At 47.2% G+C, this 23591-nt stretch overlaps 2 protein-coding genes across 2 annotated transcripts; both read left to right on the top strand.

Moving 5' to 3' along the window:
• Positions 1-2206: 2206 nt before the first annotated feature.
• Positions 2207-6044, top strand: LOC122206139 (keratin, type I cuticular Ha8-like). The gene is made up of 7 exons (XM_042915029.1): positions 2207-2698; positions 2891-2973; positions 3756-3912; positions 4297-4458; positions 4548-4673; positions 5122-5342; positions 5912-6044. Exons 1-7 carry the CDS (start codon positions 2207-2209, stop codon positions 6042-6044), a joined length of 1374 nt encoding a protein of 457 aa, XP_042770963.1.
• Positions 6045-16452: 10408 nt separating this feature from the next.
• LOC122205874 (keratin, type I cuticular Ha8-like) lies at positions 16453-20165 on the top strand. Its single transcript, XM_042914486.1, has 7 exons — positions 16453-17014; positions 17207-17289; positions 18081-18237; positions 18628-18789; positions 18879-19004; positions 19453-19673; positions 20087-20165. Exons 1-7 carry the CDS (start codon positions 16523-16525, stop codon positions 20163-20165), a joined length of 1320 nt encoding a protein of 439 aa, XP_042770420.1. The 5' UTR covers positions 16453-16522.
• The last annotated feature ends 3426 nt before the right edge of the window (positions 20166-23591 follow it).

The following is a 23591-nucleotide window of genomic DNA, read 5'->3' as shown; positions in this document are numbered from 1 at the left end:
CAACATCAGTGTCATTATGCAAAACAGCACACTCGGTTGAAGCCCAAGCCAGGACCATGATGAAGCTTCAGTACAGAGGAGCGTCACCCCGACATAGAAAGCCTCAGCGGCGATGTTATGCAGTAACAAGTGTTGTGTATTTTGAGATGGAGGAAATCATGAGTTTTAGCTAATGGAATGAATCCTGCCAGAGAATAAAGTCAAAAGATAGATTCGATTTAGCGGGTCAAAAGAAATGACTTTATAAGTCTAGTTCCCTGGTTTATAGAGAAGCTTGTTGCTATGTGATGAGACAGAGGAGAGTAACAAAGCAGTGTTTGAAGATGTAACCTATGCAGATTGCACCCAAAGGCCTCTGAAGGATGAGATGGGCTGGCCTGGTGAGGTCTTCTAATTATGATGTCTATAAAGAGTTATTCATTGATGAGCTCTGAGTAACCCTTAGGACAGAGCTGACCACTAGTTACCCTTCCTGGGAAACCCATTCTGAACAGAAGTCTCAGACTTCTGTATTTCTTCTTGATAGAACTCCAATAGTTTGTTTCATATATACAGATCTGGTCCCTATAGAGATGTCTATTCCGCTTTTGCTGAATGCTTAGAGCACTGGAAAATATTCATTTTCACGAAGATTTAGTTATAACCCCCATACTGACTCTGATAACTTAGTTTTACTCCATATTAGGTCTTTCTCAGTCCTAGGGGGCAATCTATCTCCTGCCACAAATTTTAAAAGAGAACTTTTGGGACCTTAGTAGTCAGCAGTCTTGGCTCTCTGATGCCAAGAGCTAGTGGGGTATGAGATGTAGTATAATAATTTTGGGGATGGAGATTTCTCCTGGGCATCCTTCTGCATGGTCCTTGGAGAAGCCTTGCCCTATTGTTCTGGTATCTCAACACTTGTATTTTCTGAGACACAAAGAATAATATAGAATGTTAAATTCTTATTTTATCTCTTAATTTCAACTTCTTATACAATTTCTAGACTTTATAATCCTTCTTAATTCTGGCAATGACACACTTATTCCCCTATTGGGGGGTGTGCAAGGTGAAGAGAACAAGAATGGGCTCTGGAGTTGAAAGAAACTGATATTAACAACAGGCTTTGCCACTTTATAAGGGGGTTGATCTTAGAAAAACAACTTCACGTCTCTGGTCCTCAATGTCTTTTCTTTCTTTTGTAAAGTTATGGTAAGAATATCCACCTTACAGGATGGTAGGAAGGATTAAACAATATTGTTGATAAGCCCCCTAACACATATGTTAAGTGCTCAGTAAAGAATTTTAGAATCAAGGAAGTAGGGCAGGAAAAACCACCATACTGACTCTGATAACTCAATGTCCATTGAGTTTCACAGCCTTGGAACGTAAAAAGATTATTGTTCATTTTTGCTTGTTTCTGGCTTATTGAGCTTATCTTTCCTGGTCCAGATCAGGCAAGGTTCAAGGTCACCCTTGTACTGATGATCTTTGCAGACAACTTATTTAAAACATCCATGGCTACCTAAGTTTGGGTTGCTTCCTGATGGACAGGAACTATGTCAGGCTTAACTAGTTGTATGACAGGGGCATGGCATAGTGTCTGGCACATGGGATGTGCCATGAGATGAATGTTGAATGAATGGACTTACCAAAGTCTTATTGCTCCTCAAAGTGAGTTTGAAAGGCAGAGAGAAGACAGAAGAAATGTGAAGTTTTTGATAACCAAAACCCATAACATCTATCAGCCCTAAACCAGGCTCTTCCCTGGATAGAGAAGGCTGGTTTAGTCTTAACCCAGGTGGGCACCATTGTTCTCATAGGGTTTATCCTATGACCAACAGGAACAGTCATGCCTTCAGTGTGGGCACATCAGCTCTAGTCAAGGTATGAACATCTGATGGCTAAAAGGATTTTGTTCTTTGAAAAATAATAAAAGTTTCTTACTTCCCATCAACAGACAACCTGATATCAAAGAGCCAGGAGGCACCTCAAATTCATCAACATTCCTTTAATGAGGTGAGGAACTCTTAATGGTAAACCAACAGCTGAGTAACAGGATGACAGTACAACAGTAGGTAGAAAATCAAGGCGCTGAGGTCAAAGTATTGAGCCAACACCCACCTGGGATGGGGTATAAAAGGCCTAGCAGGGAAAGGGGTTGTCACACTCAGTGGCTCGGCCTTCACAGCTGCTCTGAAGCTCCTGTACTACCTCAGCCCACACCATGACCTCCTGCTACATCAGCTCATCCCGCTGTCTGGGCAGCACTCAGATGCCTGAAGCTGCAAATGTCTGCGGTTCCTGCATTGACGTTGGGGGCCAGCCTGGGGCAGAGGCCAAGGCTGCCTCCCTGTGCCTGTCTGCCACCCTGGCACATGCCAACCGGGTGCGTGTGGGGACAACTCCTCTGGGCCGACCCAGCCTCTGTGTACCCTATAGCTGCCAAACCGCTTGCCCCTTGCCAGGGACCCGCGACATTCCCGGTAACATCGGAGTGTGTGGGAACTATGGGGAAGGTGCCCCGAACGGGCACGAGAAGGTGACCATGCAGTTCCTAAACGACCGCCTGGCCAACTACCTGGAGAAGGTGCGTCAGCTGGAGCGGGAGAATGCGGAGCTGGAGACCAAGATCCGAGAGTCGAGCAAATGCCACGAGTCCAGCGTGTGTCCAGACTACCAGTCATACTTCCGGACCATTGAGGAGCTCCAGCAGAAGGTGAGGTCTGAAGTAGCCTGGGGTATGCTGGGTCTGAGGAAGGTGGAAGGGCATGGCAGTCAAAGGGCCATTGAAGACTCAAGGGTGTTTGTGCTCTTGGGTTCTCTTGAGCATGAGTGTAGATGTCACCCATAGAGCTGGAGCCCAGAGTATGATGTTTTGTGCATGAACTGTCTTCCTGGTTTTCCACAGATCCTGTGCAGCAAGGCTGAGAATACCAGGCTCATTATTCAAGTTGACAATGCCAAGCTGGCTGCCGATGACTTTAGAATCAAGTAAGTAGGGCTGGAAGAGGTCTCAGAGTGACTCCTTCCTCTACCCTAAGTCACAATGGCCAACTACTTAATTGACTGAATTACTGTCCTGTTTCTTCTTTCCTAAATTCTCCAAATAAAAATTTTTATTACAAACAAAACTAATAGAAAGTGGCTGAGGAAAAAAAAATACATCAAATTCAGTATGTATGGTGTAGCCTAGAGTTATGCCTCCTTCATTTACTTCTCTAAAATGGAAAGTAAGGCTGCTTGAGCTCACTCATCAGGAGCAGAATAAGGTGATTTCAAGAATAAACTGAGCAAGGACAGTCACTGAATTTCACATGTAAGTTAGAGGAACCATTTACAGATAGGTCAGGGTCCAAATTTATCTATGGGGACCTCAAATACCAGGCATTTCTATCAGACAAAGGTCAGAGATAGACAAGTAGCCCAACACAAGGAATAAGGGAGCAAATCATTGACCAGGTACCTGGATGTTGCTTAACCTAGCGGTGTGAGTCCTGCACTGGATCCTGAAATACATGATCTCATGCAAGCTAATTCATCTTTTGGAACAAAAGTTTCTTCAATGCCCAATGGTAAAAATGATACCTACTATGAATACCTTGCTAGACCATGAGCTGATTGAGTAGAGGGGTTGAGTCTAATTAATCTCTGAAGCCAGTGCTGAGCACAGTGAGCAAATGAGGATCCTAATTGGTGAAGGAAATGGAAACTGGGGGCAGCTGAAAGGGGCTGTCCTTGTCATCCTGCTGACCTTTCATCTCCTGTCCTGGAAGGCACGAGAGTGAGCTGTCCCTACGCCAGGTGGTGGAGGCGGACATGTGTGGGATGCACAAGCTCCTGGATGACCTGAGCCTGGCCAAGGCCGACCTGGAGGCCCAGCAGGAGTCCCTGAAGGAGGAGATGCTCTGCCTCAAGAGCAACCACGAGCAGGTCTGGGCTTGGGGCTGCAGACCCATGGGAGAGGGCACTGAGCAGAGAAGGGAGCACCGCCCACCCTGTGGCTGTAGGATTAGAAGCCAGGCTCAGCTGGCATCAGGATGAGGGGTTGATCTGGGTGTGGGAGTCAGGCTGACTCTGTAGGACGTAGCAGAGGTAGCGGTGGGGGGGGGGTGGTTCCTTGTCTCTAAAGGTTTGCCTTGTGAATTTAAGAAGGCGACCCACTGGGCTCTTCCCAGTGGATCCTGGACAAGATCTTTCACATCGTGCACAAGTGGGCTCACCCCTCGTGCTGCTCATCAGAGAAGGGGTTCAGGTGCTATCTGCTCTGTCCAAACCCTTTCCTCACTCAGAGTGTTGGTTCTTCTGTGCCCGCAGGAAGTCCACATCCTGAGGGGCCAGCTGGGGGACAAGCTCCAGATTAAGCTGGATGCGGAGCCCACCGTGGACCTGAGCAGGGTGCTGGACGAGATGCGGTGCCACTACGAGGCCATGATGCAGACCGGCCACAACGACGTGGAGCAGTGGTTCCAAGATCAGGTGAGGGTGCCACCTCGGAGCAGGGAGGGTCCCCCGGCTTCCACCTGGGCAGGGGGGTGATGTGATATCTCTGTGCACTTGTGCTTCAGTGCGAGAGCATCAGCAAGCAGGACATGTCCTGCTCCGAGGAGCTGCAGTGCTGCCAGTCGGAGATCCTGGAGTTGAGGCGCACGGTGAACGCCCTGGAGGTGGAGCTTCAGGCCCAGCACAGCCTGGTACGGTCCTCTGCCCTCACTGTGCTGCTGGTGCCATGGGCCATGGCCTGGCAGCAGCGTGTCTTAGAAGTCCCACTCATCAGTCCCACTAACAATCAGAACTCAGGGGCTGGGTCCCTCTCTCCCTGGGGGAGATGCCTCGTCATCAAGGTTGGTTTGATCCCCAAAACCGGTTCCTTTAAAAAGCCAACTCCACTTCCTTTACAATAAAGGGTGGCGGTTCAGGCCCTCGTTCCACAAGACGTCACTGGGTGTCTACTTGGTCAGGTACTGGGAATACTGGGATGAACACTTCCTCCGGGTAGAATTTTGTGAAAAGTCGTGGTGATATGGGCAGCGATTTCTCCAGAGTTCTGGGCATGTCCTATGACATGGTGAGGTTGGCCATGATTCTTACTGCTGAATTTTGGGACACCTCGGTCTCTTACCCGGTTATTTGCCATTACAGAAGGACTGTCTGCAGAGCTCCCTGTGTGAGTCGGATGCACGCTTCGGCACCGAGCTGGCCCAGATGCAGATCCTGATCCGCGACGTGGAGGAGCAGCTGTCTGAGATCCGGGCTGACCTGGAGCGGCAGAACCAGGAGTACCAGGTGCTGCTGGACGTCAAGGCCCGGCTGGAGGGCGAGATTGCCACATACCGGAAACTTCTGGAGAGTGAGGATTGCAAGTATGTGTGATCTAGGCACTCTTGGCCAATCATTTGCCCAATTCTTATGAGTTCCTTACGGTAACAGTAGTGTTGTCTACAAACCAGAAGGCAGTCTATGCTCCTGTTGAGTGACCCATTGCCCCTCCTCTTCTCACACTCTGCCTCATTGACAGAATATGAAGGGAGTGACCATCCATTAGGATCCATTGCCAGGTCTCCAGTGGGGCTTCTTGGCTAGCCATTCACTGGTGAGAGTAGAAACATGGCTGTATCTTGAACAGGCAATTTGAGTATAGATCCCAGCAGGTTTGTTGAACTCACTTTTGCTCTCTTTTTAATCTTTGTTTGTATTTTTTATCTTGTAGGCTAGAACCCGATTCTCGTCTAGAAAACCTTAATTCTGGATGACATTGTAGATAGAGATCCCTCAGTCTAGCACTAGGGGTGCACAATAGGGGGTCAATGGCTAGGGCATCTGTTGGGTCCCCGTCTTGTAGTTTTAAAGAGGGGGACTCCTTCCTTGTGCTCTATCACACATCATTCATTTCCCATCCCTCACTTCATTCACCTTTTCTCTCTCTCCACAGACTCCCTTGCAATCCATGCTCCACCTCTGCTGCCTGTGTGACTCCCCCCTGTGCGCCTCGTCCAAGCTGTGCCCCCCGCACCACTTGCGGGCCTGGGTCGACCTGTGGAGTCAGCTCCGGGAGCCGATTCTGAGTGCCCGTGTACCAGCAAGGGTGGTTAGAGCAAGGGGATGCCTAAAGAGAAATGCTTGTTATACATCCAGAAAATATGGCTTCTAACTATTGCTGACTTTCTGCATGCAGAGCCTGTCCAAAGGCCACAAGATATCAGGAGAAGTGGAATCTTGGTCAGGAGGCTTCTTTCCCAGCTGCAGGTTTTCCCAGATTAGCTCCATGCTCTCAGTGGCCGGATCCCAGCCACCACTGGTGGGACTATCTACATTGGAGAGACTCAGGCATTGGATCAGATTGAAGAAGTATCATGGGGCGAGGATGGGGCAGGACCTGAAACTGCATTTGCATTTCAAGCACCAACTTTAGCTTGAAAAATTTCCAGTTTGTGGCCAGGAAAGTGAGAAACAAACTTCACTGCTTGGGCTCCCCCTCCCCCCCGATGTACTGATTCTGTTTCTAACATCTGCAGCCCCAGATAATGGCCCCAGTGAGGGGGGCAATGAAACTAGATATGACATATGTGAACAATTCCTCATCCACTTCCTTCCTCCTGTCCTTCTGCCGCCCCGCCTTGGAAGTGGCTTCATTTCCTCTCTAGTAAGGTGGGAGTTCCCTGTATCAGATCTGAGCTCTCTTCACTCAGAGTTCCTTTCTTTGACAAAGGACCAGGCTGGCCTTTTGCTATGTAAAGAGAACTTTCAGATTAAGAAATCTCTCTTCTCTAGAAATCTGGACTCTCATACCTATTGTCTGGCTATACTTCTCTCTTCATCTAATTTTACAGTAAAATTTGGACAATGACTTTATTTTTTTCTAGTAGTTTCTCCTGGAATATTAAACCATTGCTAAGCCTGATGATTTAGGGTGATGGAAAATATATTATTACAATATTTTCAAAGTTTTTATTCTTATTTACCTTCTCTGCTCCCACCTCGTGTCTTCCCACCCTCCCCCTTCCTGACCACAATGCCACCACATTGGCCAGTATGTTCCATTGGACATCCCTGAGACCGGACCCTGTTCTTCCTCCTTCCTGGAATGCTTCCCCTCTCTTTCTTGTTATTCAGGCCTCGGCAGAAATGTTACTGCTTCTGAGAGCTCTTGCTTGGCCATCAGTCCACATACTCAACAGCCTCGTCACTCTCTGTCTTGCTTATTGTCATCATCAACAGCTAAAATTGCCAGCTCTTGCATTGTTTCCTCACTGAAATGCTTACTGGAGATTAGCATTCGTGCACTGCTGCTTCCCCGGAGCCTAGCTCACTGCTTGGTACAGAGTAGATGCTTAATAAACATCTGTTGAAAGAATGAATGTGTCTTCCTGACTTTATCTCTGACTTGTTACGGGGCTTGAGAATCATCACTTAACTCAGCATTTTCCCCTGCCATACAGTGAGGGTTATGTCATCTTTCCCACTCACATCCTAGAATTGTTATGGATTCTAGGATTAAGTGAGATGATAGAAATTTAAAAAGTCTGAAAAGGAGAAAGCACCATATTGACCTCATGCAGAGCCAGTGTCATATAATTAGGAGTGTGGGTGCTGAGCCAGACTGCTCACAATTCACCTGTGGCCTCAGGCTGTTTCCTCTGGGCAGCTAGAATTAGTTTCCTTTAGCAGCTATAGGCGATCAGAAATGAAATTGTGTACTTAATAACTTGTTTTCCAGAGCAAATTTGATTTGAGTATCTGCATTAGTTCAAAGAATGAGAAAATTTTGTTTTGGGGGTAGGAGGCAGAGCCTTCTTAGCAACTCCCTTATATTGAATCCATCCAAGAAGACAGGGCCCAGTTGGATGGGTGCTCTCGTTTCCTTTTTCCCCCTTTGGGTCCACCAGTGGTGACGTGATGTGCAAATGTACCTTACTGCTCTGGGCACTCAGTAATTCTAAGAGCCACTGTGATTCTTGTAGAACTTCATTTTGGAGGCTACGTTTTGGGAGGAGTGCAGATTATGCCTATTTGCAGTCCTGATTTCTGAATGTGGTTGATAGCTGCTTGAAAAAAATAGCTCCTGTTAGCCTCCCTTCTCAGATCTTGTGCCATCATACAAGAAAGGGCAATATGGGGAAATGAAATCACTTTACCCACCCATGTCAGAGTAAGACTGGGATGGCTCAAGGCAGCTTCATCTTCATGGGGACAAAATGCTTCTTGGCATTTAGGAGCTACAACTTCCAGTGTTGAATGTGGTCTTGGTGGTGAGGGGTGACTTTCAGGAAGAACTTCTCATGATAACAAGGCACCATCTTGCCTGATGTTGATTGACTGGCTTGGGTTGGGGGCAGGAACAGGAGTCTTTCCAGAAACTGGCTTGGTTTTTGTCCATGATTTGAGCTAGAAAGCTTCGTCTGCAACCTTGGCTTTTTCTGAGAAGCAAAATGAATGAGATGGGGCCTGTTGTGTTGGGGCCCACCTTTGGAGCACTGCCTTTTAGAAAGACCCAGGCTCCTGCTTCTGGTCAACTTTAAGTCCCCTGACTCTGTGTCTGGTGCATTTCTTTGCTTCTTGTGAACAGCAACATCTACATCAAACACAGAACCTGCTTTGCTCTCTTCCTCTTTGATGGTTAGACATTTGAATAGAACTGCACAATTTTTAAATTGAGGTTTAAAAAATTTTTTTTAAATGTTTATTTTTGAGAGAGAGAGAGAGAGAGCACGAGCAGAAGGGCAGAGAGAGAGGGAGACACCGAATCCAAAGCAGGTTCCAGGCTCTGAGCTGTCAGCACAGAGCCTGACTTGGGGCTCAAACTCACGAACCGTGAGATTATGACCTGAGCCAAGGTTGGATGCTTAACCGACTGATCCACCCAGGTGCCCCCAAATGGAATTTTATATAGTGGTAGCTTCCTCCTGCCTGATGTTAAGTGCTGCCGCTTCTTCCTGAGAAGCTAATACCACTCTCTAGCATTCTTACCTGGTAGGCATTGTAACTGCTTTTAAAATATGAAGTAGTAAAGCTCACAGAGGTTAAATAGCTTGTCTAAAGATATGATTTGGCAAGTGGCTGAGCCAGGACTCAGACCTAGATTGCTTGGCTACAAAGCAACTCTCATTATATCACTTACGTATTTATCCTCTGTTCCTTTGAGTGATTGAGCTGCCTTTAAAGAGAGACCCTTCTTCCTCAAAAAACTAAAAATAGAATTATCATGTGATTCAGTAATTCCACTACTGGGTATTCACCCAAAGAAAATGAAAACACTGATTTGAAAAGATATATGTACCCCTAAGTTTATCACAACATTATTTACCATAGCCAAGACATGGAAGCAGCCTAAATGTCCATCAATAGATGAATGGATGGAGATATTCCATATATAATGGAATATTGTTCAGTCATAAAAAGATTGAAATCTTTTTATTGCCATTTGCAACAACATGGATGGACCTAAAGGGTATAATGCTAAGTGAACTAAATCAGTCAGAGAAAGACAAATACTGTATGACTTCATTCATATGTGGAATTTAAGAAACAAAACAGATGAACAAAGAAAAAAAAAGACAAAAAATCAGACCCTTAAATACAGAGAATAAACCAGTGGTTGCCAGAAGGGAGATAGATGGGAGGGGGAGGGGTGGTGAAATAGAGGCGATTAAGAGTACACTTATCATGATGAGCACTGAGTACTCTAAGAATTGTTAGATCACTATATCGTACACCTGAAACTAATATTACACCGTATGTTAACTATACTTGAATAAAAATACAAAATAGGAAGACCCTGCAATGTGAGACTTGGATGTCCCTATTTTTCACACTCAGGGTCACTGACAGTGTAATTTGGAAAGGGTCGCTGAAATCATGTCATTTGCTTGATCAATTTAGTACAAGCCTTACCGGACAGTGTATTGTCAGTTCCTGAACCAGCTAGTCTGCCCCCAGCTCACTGCTAACTCCTCCTGAATGCCTTGTCTGTGTTGAACATTTCATGGGTCAATGTCAGTATCTGAGAAGGGACAGAAGATGACTTTCGAGGGGAGAGTACATCATTAGCAGAGAAGGACTAATACCAGTACAACCAAAGCGACTGATGCTGTCATTAAATAATTCTATTCTTTTCCCAAAAGGACATGAGTTAAACACATAATTCAGTGTGATCTACTTTTGAATGCTCTGTAGGACTTTTCATAGAAATACATTCCTAGATGAAAACATGTCAACCTGATTTTGATTTGATTTAGGACTACAGGGTTTAGAAGTCAAGGATTTTCTATCATTGGAACAACAAGCTATTGTTTGGTTTCATATCACGTTTGTTCGTTCATTCATTCATTCATTCATTCATTCAACACACACTTGCTGAGCATCACCATGCACTAGGCACTGTGGAGGGTAAAACTGGGTATGATTTGCTCCATAGCTGAGCTCATTTGGTTCTTTCTTTCATGTTTACATTGACTGGGTATTTTGTGCGAGTCAGATGCCATGTTGGAAATTACAGAGATGAACAAGATAGTCAAGCAACTGAGCCACCCAGGTGCCCCCAGAGATGAACAAGACAAAAGTAAGTCAAAATCCTTGCTTACAAGGGTCTTCTTCATAAGCCAACAACAAAGCACACTACCAGGACGTAAACTGAGGATTCAGTATGAGTGCAAGCTTTCACTTGGAGGCAGCTCTTGAGCTGAAAAATATGAACTCCCAGGGATGGACTTGACCTTCAGAATGTTTCAGAATTAGGGTATTTAATAATGGATTGTCAATGTGCAAAATAAAGCAGAGTTGTCAATATTTCCCTATTTTTATTGCATAAAATCTGTGAAGTGGGCCAAGTAAGTAATTCTATAATGACTTACTCAGAATTTCATATTTTCCCGACTTCCTAAATCATCTACTCTACAAGTTTCTACAATTGCATTTTCCTCCTTTTCATTCAGCACACCTTTGTCCCAGGACTGTCTCCAGCCAGATCAGGGAGAGATTTATTAGCATCACATCCACAAGATGTGGTCCCCTGAGAAGCTCAGAGGAATGGACTCCTACATTGAGGGGAAATCCACAAATTTTGGGGGGCACAGAACAAAGGAGATGGCTCCTAATCCAGTGCCTCAGGGACCTCATCAGCCAGAATCAAAGATGAGGCTGTGGGGCTGTGGAGAGCTGAACTCTGGGACAGGGCACATCTGAACCCAACTGGTTCAGCACAAAAGACATAGACCCCTGAAAGGGGAAATGGAGCCCAAGTGTGTCCAAACTCTCACAAAATACCAAGCATTTTTATTTTTGTTTGTAGAAGGTCTTCTTTAAAAAAGCCTAGCTTACAGAAATTATACACATAGAACACACATCTTGCAAAAACTTGAAACAGAAGTGAAGGCTACACTAAGCCAATAGTCCTCCTCCACAAATTAGTTTCCATATGTATACAAGGGAAGGGGGGGGTATTGTGAGGTTCTAACAGACGATTCTCACTGTATTTCTCACTGTACACCAGGGCCCTTCTAGTAGCTATAGCCCAAGCAGCACTCAGTGATTTGGGAGAGGGATGGCAGAGTAGAAGGCAGGGAAGAGGGTTTTGAGTCTCACAAGTCCAAGCCCTGAAATGACAAGAGAATGGACTTGGATGAGATGAGTAAGGGGAAATGTTCTGCCCTCTGGTTAGAGGAAGGCACGCTGGGATCAGGGAATGAAAAGGAGGGGAAGGGAAGAGAATTTAGATGCTGGTGGGTCCTGCTTGCCCTACCCCTTCTCCTGGGCTGGGATACAGAGTCAAGGGCAGGAGGATAATAGGTTCAGGATGTAGGAGCAGAGGGCATATGTCCTCCCTTTCCCAGGTAGAATGTGGAGAGGCACCAAGACCCCAGGGGAGTCTGGACAGAAGGTCTTGAGAAAAAAATCATAGACTATCCTGAGACCTGGGGTGGTACCGAATCTGAAAGATGACCCTGTGCATCAGAGAGTAGCATGAACAGAGCAAAAGGAAATCTGACAGCTCAAGAGCCACATGGGTGAGAATGAGGACACCTTGGCCACACTGGGAGCTCTGGCAGCCGAGAACTGGGCAGGAGGACCCACGTGGGTCTCTGTGGCCGTGTGGATGGATGCAAATGCCAAGGGCTGAGCCCTGCCCACCTCCTGTCTCCCAACATCCTGGAGGAAAGGCCTTTGGCACTTGGGGTGACCTCTTGGAAAGGGGTCCTCAAGATGACTGAGATTAAGGTTCTGCTACCTGGTGTAGTGTGGGATGAAGATTAAAAGTACAATTTGGTTTAAGTATAAGAAAATAAAGGTATATATTTTTCACACCTGACTTTATGGTCTGAGATTCATTTTTGCTATAAATGTAATCTCACATATGTCCTTCTTTGGGTAAATATAAAAAGTAGCATACTGGGTATCTTGTGCATTTTGCCTTTTCTTCACTGAAAATTCCATTGTAGTTGTCATTTCTATGGTAGTATATATCTATGTCTATGTCTATATCTATGTCTGTCTATGTCTATGTCTATATCTATGACTACGTCTAGATCTAGATCTGTGTCTATATCTACCTTAGTATCTGTGATGGCTACAAGCTTTTCACTATATTCATGCACTGCAATTCACTTAACCAGGCTTCTTTTGGTAGGCGTTTCATTTTCTCTTCGGTCTGCTATGACCCCCCAGATATTGCCATAAATACTCTTATTATCCTTGTACCCGTGTAAGTGCATCTGTGGGATAAATTCCTGGAAGTGGAATTATCGGGTCACGGGGTAGGTGCAATTGTCATTTGCATAGATATTGCTAAACTGCCTTGAAGAGGCTGCATGTTTCACCCCCCGCCCCAGCAGTGTTTGACGATGCCTGTTTTCTTACACCTTGCCAACATTGTGCCACTAGCCTTTTTGATCTTTGTTAATTTAACCTAAATAGGTACAAAATGGTAATTTAATAAGCATTTTTGAATTGTAAATGATGTGAGCATCTAGACCGTGATTAAAAGCCACTTGAAAAAAAACAGCCAACACTTATTTAGTGTTTACGGTGCCACGTGCTGGCCATTATTTTCAATGATTTACAGAGATCAAATTCTTTAATGGTTAAAACAAATCTGTGGGCTAGGTGCTATTACTGCCTCCGTTTTGCGTGTGCAGAAACCACAGCACAGTGAGGTCAAGCCATCAGGCCAAGTTTTCACAGCTAGTAAATGGTGGAACCAGAATCTGAATCCAGGCAGGCTGACCCCAGGGTTCTTGGCCTTGACCATACTACTATGCTGCATTAAAGGGCTTTGTCATGGGCCCAGGTAGGACATAAATAAGGGCAAATGTGCTGCCCTAGAATGTGGATAAGGGAAGTCTGCCATCAGCGCAGGAGGGAGAGGAGAAGGACAGACAATTATTTTGTCAGCTAGTCTCTAATGACCCGGAGACCTGGGACAGAAATAAAGCTGACTGATAATAATAAACACATTTAAAATCAGACTAAAGATTCCCAAATAATCATATTATTAAATGCCACTTAATAGAGAAGACCTCAGCAGTGTTGCCTCTATTTCAAAGTCTCTAGAGCTGGACGTTTGAGATCACAAAGCTCCCTGAGGGTGTCCTTCCTGGAAGCCCCGTCTCCTGGCCCAGAGTGTCTGAGGGTGTCGCAGGCACAGCTGTGCCAGGATGGACCACCTGTTGTGGTTTGCCAACTTCTTCCGGGTGAACACAGTGCACACTGTGTGGGGACAGCACCTGCTTCCTTAGACAACTTCAGAGTCACCCTTTTGCAACAGATAAGGTAGCGTAGATCAGACCCTAACCCCGTGGGCTGCTCCCAGTTGACTGCTTTCTCTTTCACTCTGAGTTGCCTCAGTAGGTCCCATCACCATGGCATTGAATGGTTCTGTTCCAGACCCAGTGTCCTACCCGCCACCTTGAAGACGGACTCAACTCCAAAACTTTTACTCCTAAAGAGAGATGAGGTGGCCCCTGTGAATGAAGGAGGGGCTGCAGGACCTCCTCCCTCTTCACCCCTCAGCGCCGGGACCTCCCTTCATGCAGTCTGGCTCTCATGTTCTTTGGGGCCAGCGACTCTTTACGGGGAGCAAAGGATGAGGTCTGGAGTGTCAAGAACGGGCTCCTCCTCAGTGACACAGCAGAGTGCATCTCAAACACCTGCCTCATGCTTTCCACTTACTGCCAGTTCTTTGATAGGGAAGAAATTGGCAGAACCCACTTCTCTACAGAGTCACAGGCGGGCATCAGTGTCATTATGCAAAACACCTTGCTGAGCCCAAGCCAGGGCTTTACAGAGAGGTGTCAGGGCATCAAAACTTCAGCTGTGGAGCCTAAGAAGTAACAAACCGCGGGTGTTCTGAGATGGGAGTAACCATAATTTTAGTTGATGGAACAAATCCTGCCAGGGGGTAGGGTCAAAACATGGAGCCTGTTTAGCAAATCAAAGGAAACAGTTTTAATGGTCCAATTCTCTGGATTATAGTGATGCACTGTGATGAGGCAAGAAGGAACTAAAGGGGTGTTTGAAGATGGAATATATGCAGATTGCACCCAGAGGCCTCTGAAGGATGGGATGGTTTGGCCTCGTGAGTTCTCCTAATTTATGGTGTTTGTAAGGGGATTATTCATTGGTGACCTCAGGGTAAATGGCACTGACCCTAGAGTGGGTTTTCTTTTTGGGAAGAATTCCAGATCCCTTTATTTCTTTTTGAGAGAATTCTAAGAGTATAGGTTTCACCAATACTCAACATCCTCCCATTTGGTTTTCTCGGGGCTGCTTGTTCTTGAATTTTGCTTAGAGAAGAGACCTACTTATACTTTTCTGGGGTCTTCCTCCATTAGATTTCCCTCAGTCCTTCGGTCCCAACACTCTGCAGGGGCACCTCCTGAGCCGGTTGCCTTGGTCCCTTGGCTCTAACGAAAATCTCTGGGATTTGAGGTCTACTTTAGACTCTTGATTTTTGAGTATAATTTTTCTATGTGCATTTTGTTGTTCTCCCTGTTCTATGTCTAAATATCTTCCTTTGCTGGAACACAAGGACCCTCGGATATTTTATTTCTTTTCACGTCAGCTTCTTGCCCAACTACTAAGCCTTCTGCGTCCCCCTGAGCAACAACACAGGCAGTACACAGGTTGTTCTAACTGGGAGTCATGGTGGGTTGGAAAGAGAATGAATGGGCTTTGCAGACATGAGACCAAATCGAGCCCTTGCCAATTTATTTCTCTGTGAATCGGAAGATGGACTTTAGTTACCTCATCTGCACACTGAAGCCACCAAGAGCTACATCACAGGTAGTAAGGATTCAATAGGAAAGAACACCTAATAATAATAGCAATATATACCTACGTCCCCATAAATTTTGGTTCTTAAACTTTTTTTTTTTAACATTTATTTATTTTTGAGACAGGGAGAGACAGAGCATGAACAGGGGAGGGTCAGAGAGAGGGAGACACAGAATCTGAAGCAGGCTCCAGGCTCTGAGCTGTCAGCACAGAGCCTGAAGCGGGGCTAGAACTCATGGACCACGAGATCATGACCTGAGCCGAAGTCGGCTACTTAACCAACTGAGCCACCCAGACGCCCTGGTTCTTAAACTTTTGAGATACCCCTTGAGCTCTGGGCCTAGCTCCCTTTTCTGGATCAAATAAAGTTTTTATTTCATTTTATTTTTTATTTTTTATTTTTATCAGTAGCTTCTCTCTAGATACATCCTTGATCAGGACCATGGATCCTCTGTCTTTCACTAACCCCCATTGATCTATGGTTCTCATTCAAGTTAAAGATATCCTGAGATTTCTGGGGAACTGTTTTTTCCTGAGGAATAGGGACCCCTGCATGTTCAAGAATTGGCACACTGCCTGAGTTCAAGGGAATGTTCAGGAAACATGCTCAACAAGTGAAAGACTGAAAGCTGATTCTGACTAGTCAACCAAAACTTAGCCAGCACTAATGTTTCGGGATGCATTGATGCTTTAAAGCTTCTCAAGAGGAGTATGTAGTGTAAAGGATAGAAGAGAGAAGAAAGGGGACCTTACAATAATCAATATCTGTAGACTTCCCAGTTTTATAAAGTGGTGTTTTCTCTTCAGAGGAAACGCTGGGTGAGTCTAAATGCTGGTGATGGATTCACTGTCCCTCCTGCCATACAGATCACTGACTGAAAGATTCAATCCTTGAGTGTGGCTATATCCACAGACAGACTGGCTCAGTCCAGCAAGAGGGCACCTGGAAGTTGAATTAACTGCTGGTGATTGTTGAGTAGAAATATACATCTTTGATCTTTCATCAACCGACAACCTGATATCAAACAGCAAGGGGCATGTCAAATTCATCAACATTCCTTTAATGAGGCGAGGAACTCTTAATGGTAAACCAACAGCTGAGTAACAGGATGACAGTACAACAGTAGGTAGAAAATCAAGGCGCTGAGGTCAAAGCATTGAGCCAACACCCACCTGGGATGGGGTATAAAAGGCCTAGCAGGGAAAGGGGTTGTCACACTCAGTGGCTCGGCCTTCACAGCTGCTCCGAAGCTCCTGTGCTACCTCAGCCCACACCATGACCTCCTGCTACATCAGCTCATCCCGCTGTCTGGGCAGCACTCAGATGCCCGAAGCTGCAAATGTCTGCGGTTCCTGCATTGACGTTGGGGGCCAGCCTGGGGCAGAGGCCAAGGCTGCCTCCCTGTGCCTGTCTGCCACCCTGGCACATGCCAACAAGATGCCTGTGGGGACAACTCCTCTGGGCCGACCCAGCCTCTGTGTACCCTATAGCTGCCAAACCGCTTGCCCCTTGCCAGGGACCCGCGACATTCCCGGCAACATCGGAGTGTGTGAGAACTATGGGGAAGGCGCCCCGAACGGGCACGAGAAGGTGACCATGCAGTTCCTGAACGACCGCCTGGCCAACTACCTGGAGAAGGTGCGCCAGCTGGAGCGGGAGAACGCGGAGCTGGAGACCAAGATCCGAGAGTCGAGCAAATGCCACGAGTCCAGCGTGTGTCCAGACTACCAGTCGTACTTCCGGACCATTGAGGAGCTCCAGCAGAAGGTGAGGTCTGAAGTAGCCTGGGGTACGCTGGGTCTGAGGAAGGTGGAAGGGCATGGCAGTCAAAGGGCCATTGAAGACTCAAGGGTCTTTGTGTTTTTGGGTTCTCTTGAGCATGAGCATAGATGTCACCCATAGAGCTGGAGCCCAGAGTATGATGTTTTGTGCATGAACTGTCTTCCTGGTTTTCCACAGATCCTGTGCAGCAAGGCTGAGAATACCAGGCTGGTAACTCAAATTGACAATGCTAAGCTGGCTGCCGATGACTTTAGAATCAAGTAAGTAGGGCTGGAAGAAGGCTCAGAGTGACTCCTCTTCTGTTTTATTTCTAGGTGCCCATCACGGTACTGGCCCAAAGTAGATGTTAAAAAGTGGTTACTGACTAGAACCTAGAAATGGTTGAAAGTGAACAAAAGCATTGAAACAAAATGAGGAAGAATCATCTAGATGGGTCAGGTCCTATGTCATTTTCTCCCCATCTAGAAGATAAGAAGGTTTTGTGTTATAGCCAGAAACAAAATCAAATCATTGCAAGAATAATCTTTCAGTTCATTGGTCATTGACAGATTCACTGACTCTTCACTAAATTTATGAGTGGGAAGAATTGTCACTATAGCTTTTTGGTATCAAGAGTTGCAATTGAATGAATGAGAAAGGCATAAAAATCACTTGAAATAATTAATCCAAGGGGTAAACTAGAAAACTGTAGGTCCAGAAGGCTTACTTTCAAGCTATTCTTTTTCCTAGCTAAATGACTCCTTTATAGCAGAATGAATACTGCGTTAATTTGATGACTTAGGGTGAATCCATGTATCTATTATTAACCAAGATATACAATCCTGGATACTCCATTTATTCTCTCTGAGCCACAGTTTCCCATGTAGTTCCATCCAGTGGGCATAATGATATTTCTTCCAACAATGAGTTCTGTAGGTACAGGATCCAACACAGTGAATGTTGATTAACCAAGGAAATGAGGATCCAAGTTGGTGAAGGAAATGGAAACTGGGGGCAGCTGAAAGGGGCTGTCCTTGTCATCCTGCTGACCTTTCATCTCCTGTCCTGGAAGGCACGAGAGTGAGCTGTCCCTACGCCAGGTGGTGGAGGCGGACATGTGTGGGATGCACAAGCTCCTGGATGACCTGAGCCTGGCCAAGGCCGACCTGGAGGCCCAGCAGGAGTCCCTGAAGGAGGAGATGCTCTGCCTCAAGAGCAACCACGAGCAGGTCTGGGCTTGGGGCTGCAGACCCATGGGAGAGGGCACTGAGCAGAGAAGGGAGCACCGCCCACCCTGTGGCTGAAGAATTAGAAGCCAGGCTCAGCTGGCATCAGGATGAGGGGTTGATCTGGGTGTGGGAGTCAGGCTGACTCTGTAGGACATAGCAGAGGTAGCGGTGGGGGTGGGGGGTGGTGGTTCCTTGTCTCTAAAGGTTTGCCTTGTGAATTTAGGAAGGCGACCCACTGGGCTCTTCCCAGTGGATCCTGGACAAGATCTTTCACATCGTGCACAAGTGGGCTCACCCCTCGTGCTGCTCATCAGAGAAGGGGTTCAGGTGCTATCTGCTCTGTCCAAAGCCCTTTCCTCACTCAGAGTGTTGGTCCTTCTGTGCCCACAGGAAGTCCACATCCTGAGGGGCCAGCTAGGGGACAAGCTCCAGATTAAGCTGGACGCGGAGCCCACCGTGGACCTGAGCAGGGTGCTGGACGAGATGCGGTGCCACTACGAGGCCATGATGCAGACCGGCCGCAACGACGTGGAGCAGTGGTTCCAAGATCAGGTGAGGGTGCCGCCTCGGAGCAGGGAGGGCCCCCCGGCTTCCACATGGGCAGGGAGGTGATGTGATGTCTGTGTGCACTTGTGCTTCAGTCCGAGAGCATCAGCAAGCAAGACATGTCCTGCTCCACGGAGCTGCAGTGCTGCCAGTCGGAGATCCTGGAGTTGAGGCGCACGGTGAACGCCCTGGAGGTGGAGCTTCAGGCCCAGCACAGCCTGGTACGGTCCTCTGCCCTCACCGTGCTGCTGGGGCCACGGGCCATGGCCTGGCAGCAGCGTGTCTTAGAAGTCCCACTCATCAGTCCCACTAACAATCAGAACTCAGGGGCTGGGTCCCTCTCTCCCCGGGGGAGATGCCTTGCCATCAGGGTTGGTTTGACCCCCAAAATCGGTTCCTTTAAAAAGCCAACTCCACTTCCTTTACAATAAAGGGTGGAGGTTCAGGCCCTCGTTCCACAAGACGTCACTGGGTGTCTACTTGGTCAGGTACTGGGAATACTGGGATGAACACTTCCTCCGGGTAGAATTTTGTGAAAAGTCGTGGTGATATGGGCAGCGATTTCTCCAGAGTTCTGGGCATGTCCTATGACATGGTGAGGTTGGCCATGATTCCTACTGCTGAATTTTGGGACACTTCGGTCTCTTACCCGGTTATTTGCCATTACAGAAGGACTGTCTGCAGAGCTCCCTGTGTGAGTCGGATGCACGCTTCGGCACCGAGCTGGCCCAGATGCAGATCCTGATCCGCGACGTGGAGGAGCAGCTGTCTGAGATCCGGGCTGACCTGGAGCGGCAGAACCAGGAGTACCAGGTGCTGCTGGACGTCAAGGCCCGGCTGGAGGGCGAGATCAACACGTACCGGAAACTTCTGGAGAGTGAGGATTGCAAGTACGTGTGATAGAGTCAATTTCTCACCAAGGCACATACCTGACTATAAAGCAATTCCTCACAGATAACTGACATGGTTGTGGAAGGAGATATCAGCACGGAGAGCAAGGCTCCCTGTCCACACTGGCTTAGTGATGTGCTCAACTCTCCTGGTGTATGTGGATTGCACTGTGGATTGACTGTTACATAAACGATAGCTGGTTCCTAAGCCAAGTCCCCCTAGAGGACTCTTGGACACGGAGAGACACAGATGGCACTGGAAGAGGAACTACTCACACAGATTTCATTGCGCTCTGTGACTTGGTGGCAGACTTGTCTTTTGTCCATTTTGGTCTTGCCTCTTCCGTGCATCACTGAGACATCTTTGTACTCCCTGTGTCTAACTCTTTCTCTCTCTCTCTCTCTCCCTGCAGACTCCCCATCAATCCCTGCTCTACGGCTGCTGCCTGTGTCCTTCATCCAAGCTGTGTCCCAGCCACCTGCCCTCTCTAAGCAAGTGGCCTCAGCGCTGAGAAGTGATTCTGAAGGTCTGAGTGCTGGTGCAGAAGGTCAAGGCTGGTTGTACCCAGGCTAGGATTGCCTTCACCTGCTCATTAGCCTTCCTTCCAGGAAGACTGAACTCACTGGAGGCATGTTCACTAAATCAGAGCATAACAGAAACTTCTAAACCATGGCTCCCTGTGTTTCCCCACACCGCATCCGCGCCCCCCCCCCCCCCCATCCAATGCTATCATTGTCTTTCACTTAAGCTATCATTTGATCCCAGTACCTCTTCTGGGATTTGCCTTCTAATCCTATGCTTCAGAGTCTCCTAAGATGTAATTGGGTTCCTGTATGAAACGGTCAATAAATCTCCTTCCTGTATTAAGTGCTACGTTTCTCGTGCTTGGCAATGTATATGGTGTGATAAACAACTCTGGCCCTCAAGACCTTGGGTGATCCTTGGCCCCGACATGTCTTGTCACTGCCAGGATCTTCCACTGGGGCACTGGGGTCTTAGCCTCTGGATGAAGGCCCTTTGCTGACATTCGATTTACCTTGCCCATCGATCTCTATGGGCTGGTGAAAGGAAGACATGTTGGTTGCCAAGGCTGAATTCCTTCAGAACAGCTCAGAACTAACATGTCCCTGCCATGCTTTTGGCATCTTTAGCGTCTTGGTATTTTGTCCAAGAGCAAAATCACACAACTTAGAGTTCCGATCCAGCCAAAGGGAGGTCATGCTGAGAACTGCCCTGGCCAGGTTGCCAAGTTTTTATTTTTTATTTTTCTCTCATTCAAACTGGCTCCTGTGTGGAGGCATGGAATTACTACCTGCTCTCTTAGCTTGGGTACTCAGGACAGTTGTCTGGGTCCTGGGCATATTTCTCTCCCAAGAGAGGTGTCCTTGTCTATTTGCTGTTGCCTTTGGGGTGCTGAAGGTGAGGAGCACAGTAGGCATGAGTCTGCCTCTTGGACATGGCTCTGACCCAGGCCCAGGTGGGTCACAGTCAGACATGGTGGAAGACCACCCAAGAGATGATGTGCCTTCTTTGCTGTGCTACTCAATTTAGCTTCTGGAATGTGCTGAGCATGCCCAGAAGAATGAAGCTCTCATGTTTTGGCTCACCTGTGGAAGCTGGTCCCAAGATCAATGCAAATTCGGATCTTCTGCCCAGGAGCACAGTATGGTGGGAAGGGCACTTGCTCTGGAGTTGGGCAGATCTGGGCTCAAATGCCACCCTTTGTGACACCAGTTAAGTGAAATCGCCAGGCCATGACACTCTCTTGAGACTTACTCTTCAGTTGTAAGGTTAGAAAGATTCTATTTTCCTTCACTGTTGCTGAGGGATAATCCATACAATGCTCCTGGCACAGAGAAGGTGGATATTGGTTTATGGGGCTCCCTGGGAACCGGCAGGGATAATCTTTCCCTCTTAGAAGGAAAGAGGGACTAAGGAGGTGGTAGCAAAACCCATTAGCAGTATCAGGGGCCATGTATTTCTGAGTTGGTGGCCTAGAAGTTTGACCACCCTCCTTGTCCACTTATAAGCAATAATAAATAAATAATAAAATCAATCACTGTTGTTATTGCAGCTTAGTTTTTCACTGCAAGTGTCCTAACCAACATTAAAAAAAAAGCATTCTTTGGGCTGTCAGAGGACAAAAATGTCCAAATGTCCATTAGGCTCTGTGGGCTTTCTTCTTACAAATACCTCACAAGAATCGTATGTTTTAAGGAGTAGCCATACGTTTTCATGCAACAGCGCCATGAAAATCGGGCCTTGTCCCCCTGCTAGCCTGACCAGGCTAAGTGTGGGACTCCCGAAGCTCCTGGGTGTGGCAAGAAAGGCAATTCAGATGCAGGATGGGTGCTGCAGGCAAGGGAGGCTGGCAGGTGTCTATCCAGCCTGGCCCAGGGCACCTGGACACTGCGGTTTTACCCTCATCTGTAATTATGGCCTGAGGGCTCAGGGCGCCCTCTGGTGCCCAAACCCGGGCACTCACAGAGTGACTCCCATCTCTGCACCTTCCCCTTGGCGGCGCTCTGGCCCCTACATCTCGCTATCCTCCCAGATTGGACCGACAGCCTAGATGCACTATTAGGCTTTGCTGTGGTCACAATAATTTCAACCAGGTTGACTGATTACTTTTCTTCCCCTGAGACTCTGACTTGGGACCGGATCTGGTTCTGAGCCACCTAGTAAAGTACTGAGCCCATTGGTTTTCGGATTACCACCCCTGCACTACCAGTGTGCTGGTTTGTAATATTTCCTTCCAGGCTTCACCTATGACACCAGGCAGGCCTCTGCAGGCCCCTGTACTCATTGCCTGTTTTGTTTTGTTTGTTTTTTTCACTCAAATGCCATTTCTCCCAAATGCCAGGAAAGTGGAAGGAGTAAGGGTGGCCCGCTGCCGTCCTCAGGGGCAGATGCTGCCGTCACTGAGCGAGTTCGGGGGAAGGGCCCACACTTCTGCTCCCGCTGTTTAACCTGGAAGCCAAGAATATCGAGGTGGAATTCTGGACTTTCCGGAACAGGAACATTTTTTATTTAGGCACCAATTTTCGTGTGTTGTGGTCCACGATGTATGATACCTAAGGCTCTACCTCGTCACACCCGCATCATCCTCCTTACAAAGAACAAACTCAAATTCGCCCCTTCTGAGGACCACTTATAAGAATCTTCACGAGCTCATCTTGTTGTCTTTGTCTTTCTCCACCTAATTTAGTGTGTTTCTCAACTTTTTTCTCTCCATGCTTTCTCATTTGACACATATTAAAAAAATTCCCTCTGGGGCTCCTGGGTGGCTCAGTCGGTTGAGCGTCCGACTTTGGCTCAGGTCATGATCTCGCAGTTCATGAGGTCGAGCCCCACATCCAGCTCTGTGCTGACAGCTCGGAGCCTGGAGCCTGCTTTGGAGTCTGTGTCTCCCCCCTCTCTGCCCCTGCCCCACTCATGCTCTGTCTCTCTCTGTCTCTCAAAAATGAATAAACGTTAAAAAAAAATCCCTCACTTTGGGGTGCCTGGGTGGTTCAGGTGCTAAGTGTCCGACTTCTGCTCAGGTCATGACCTTGTGGTCGTAAGTTTGAGCCTGATATAGGGCTGTCTGCTGTCAGTGCAGAGCCCTCTTTGGGTCCTCTTCTCCCTCTCTCCCTGCCCCTCCTCCACTTGTGCTCTCTCTCTCTCTCTCTCTCTCTCTCTCTCAAAAATAAACATTTTTTTCAAAGATAAGCGTTAAAAAAAGAAATCCCTCACTTGTCACTTAATGTTGTTTTAGCTTTCAAAAATATAAATACGGAACTCAATCATGGCCAAAAGCTCATTTCGAATACAGGTTGTATTTGTTTTTAAGTGACACTCCCTCTCGCCAAATTATCTTCCTTGCCACTTCCCCTCTAATGGGGGGCGGGGGGAGGAGGGAACCCTCCTTTTGAGAA

The sequence above is a fragment of the Panthera leo genome, chromosome E1, assembly GCF_018350215.1.
Source record: "Panthera leo isolate Ple1 chromosome E1, P.leo_Ple1_pat1.1, whole genome shotgun sequence".
NCBI classification, from domain to species: domain Eukaryota; kingdom Metazoa; phylum Chordata; class Mammalia; order Carnivora; family Felidae; genus Panthera; species Panthera leo.
This window is presented reverse-complemented; position numbering and strand designations above follow the sequence as displayed.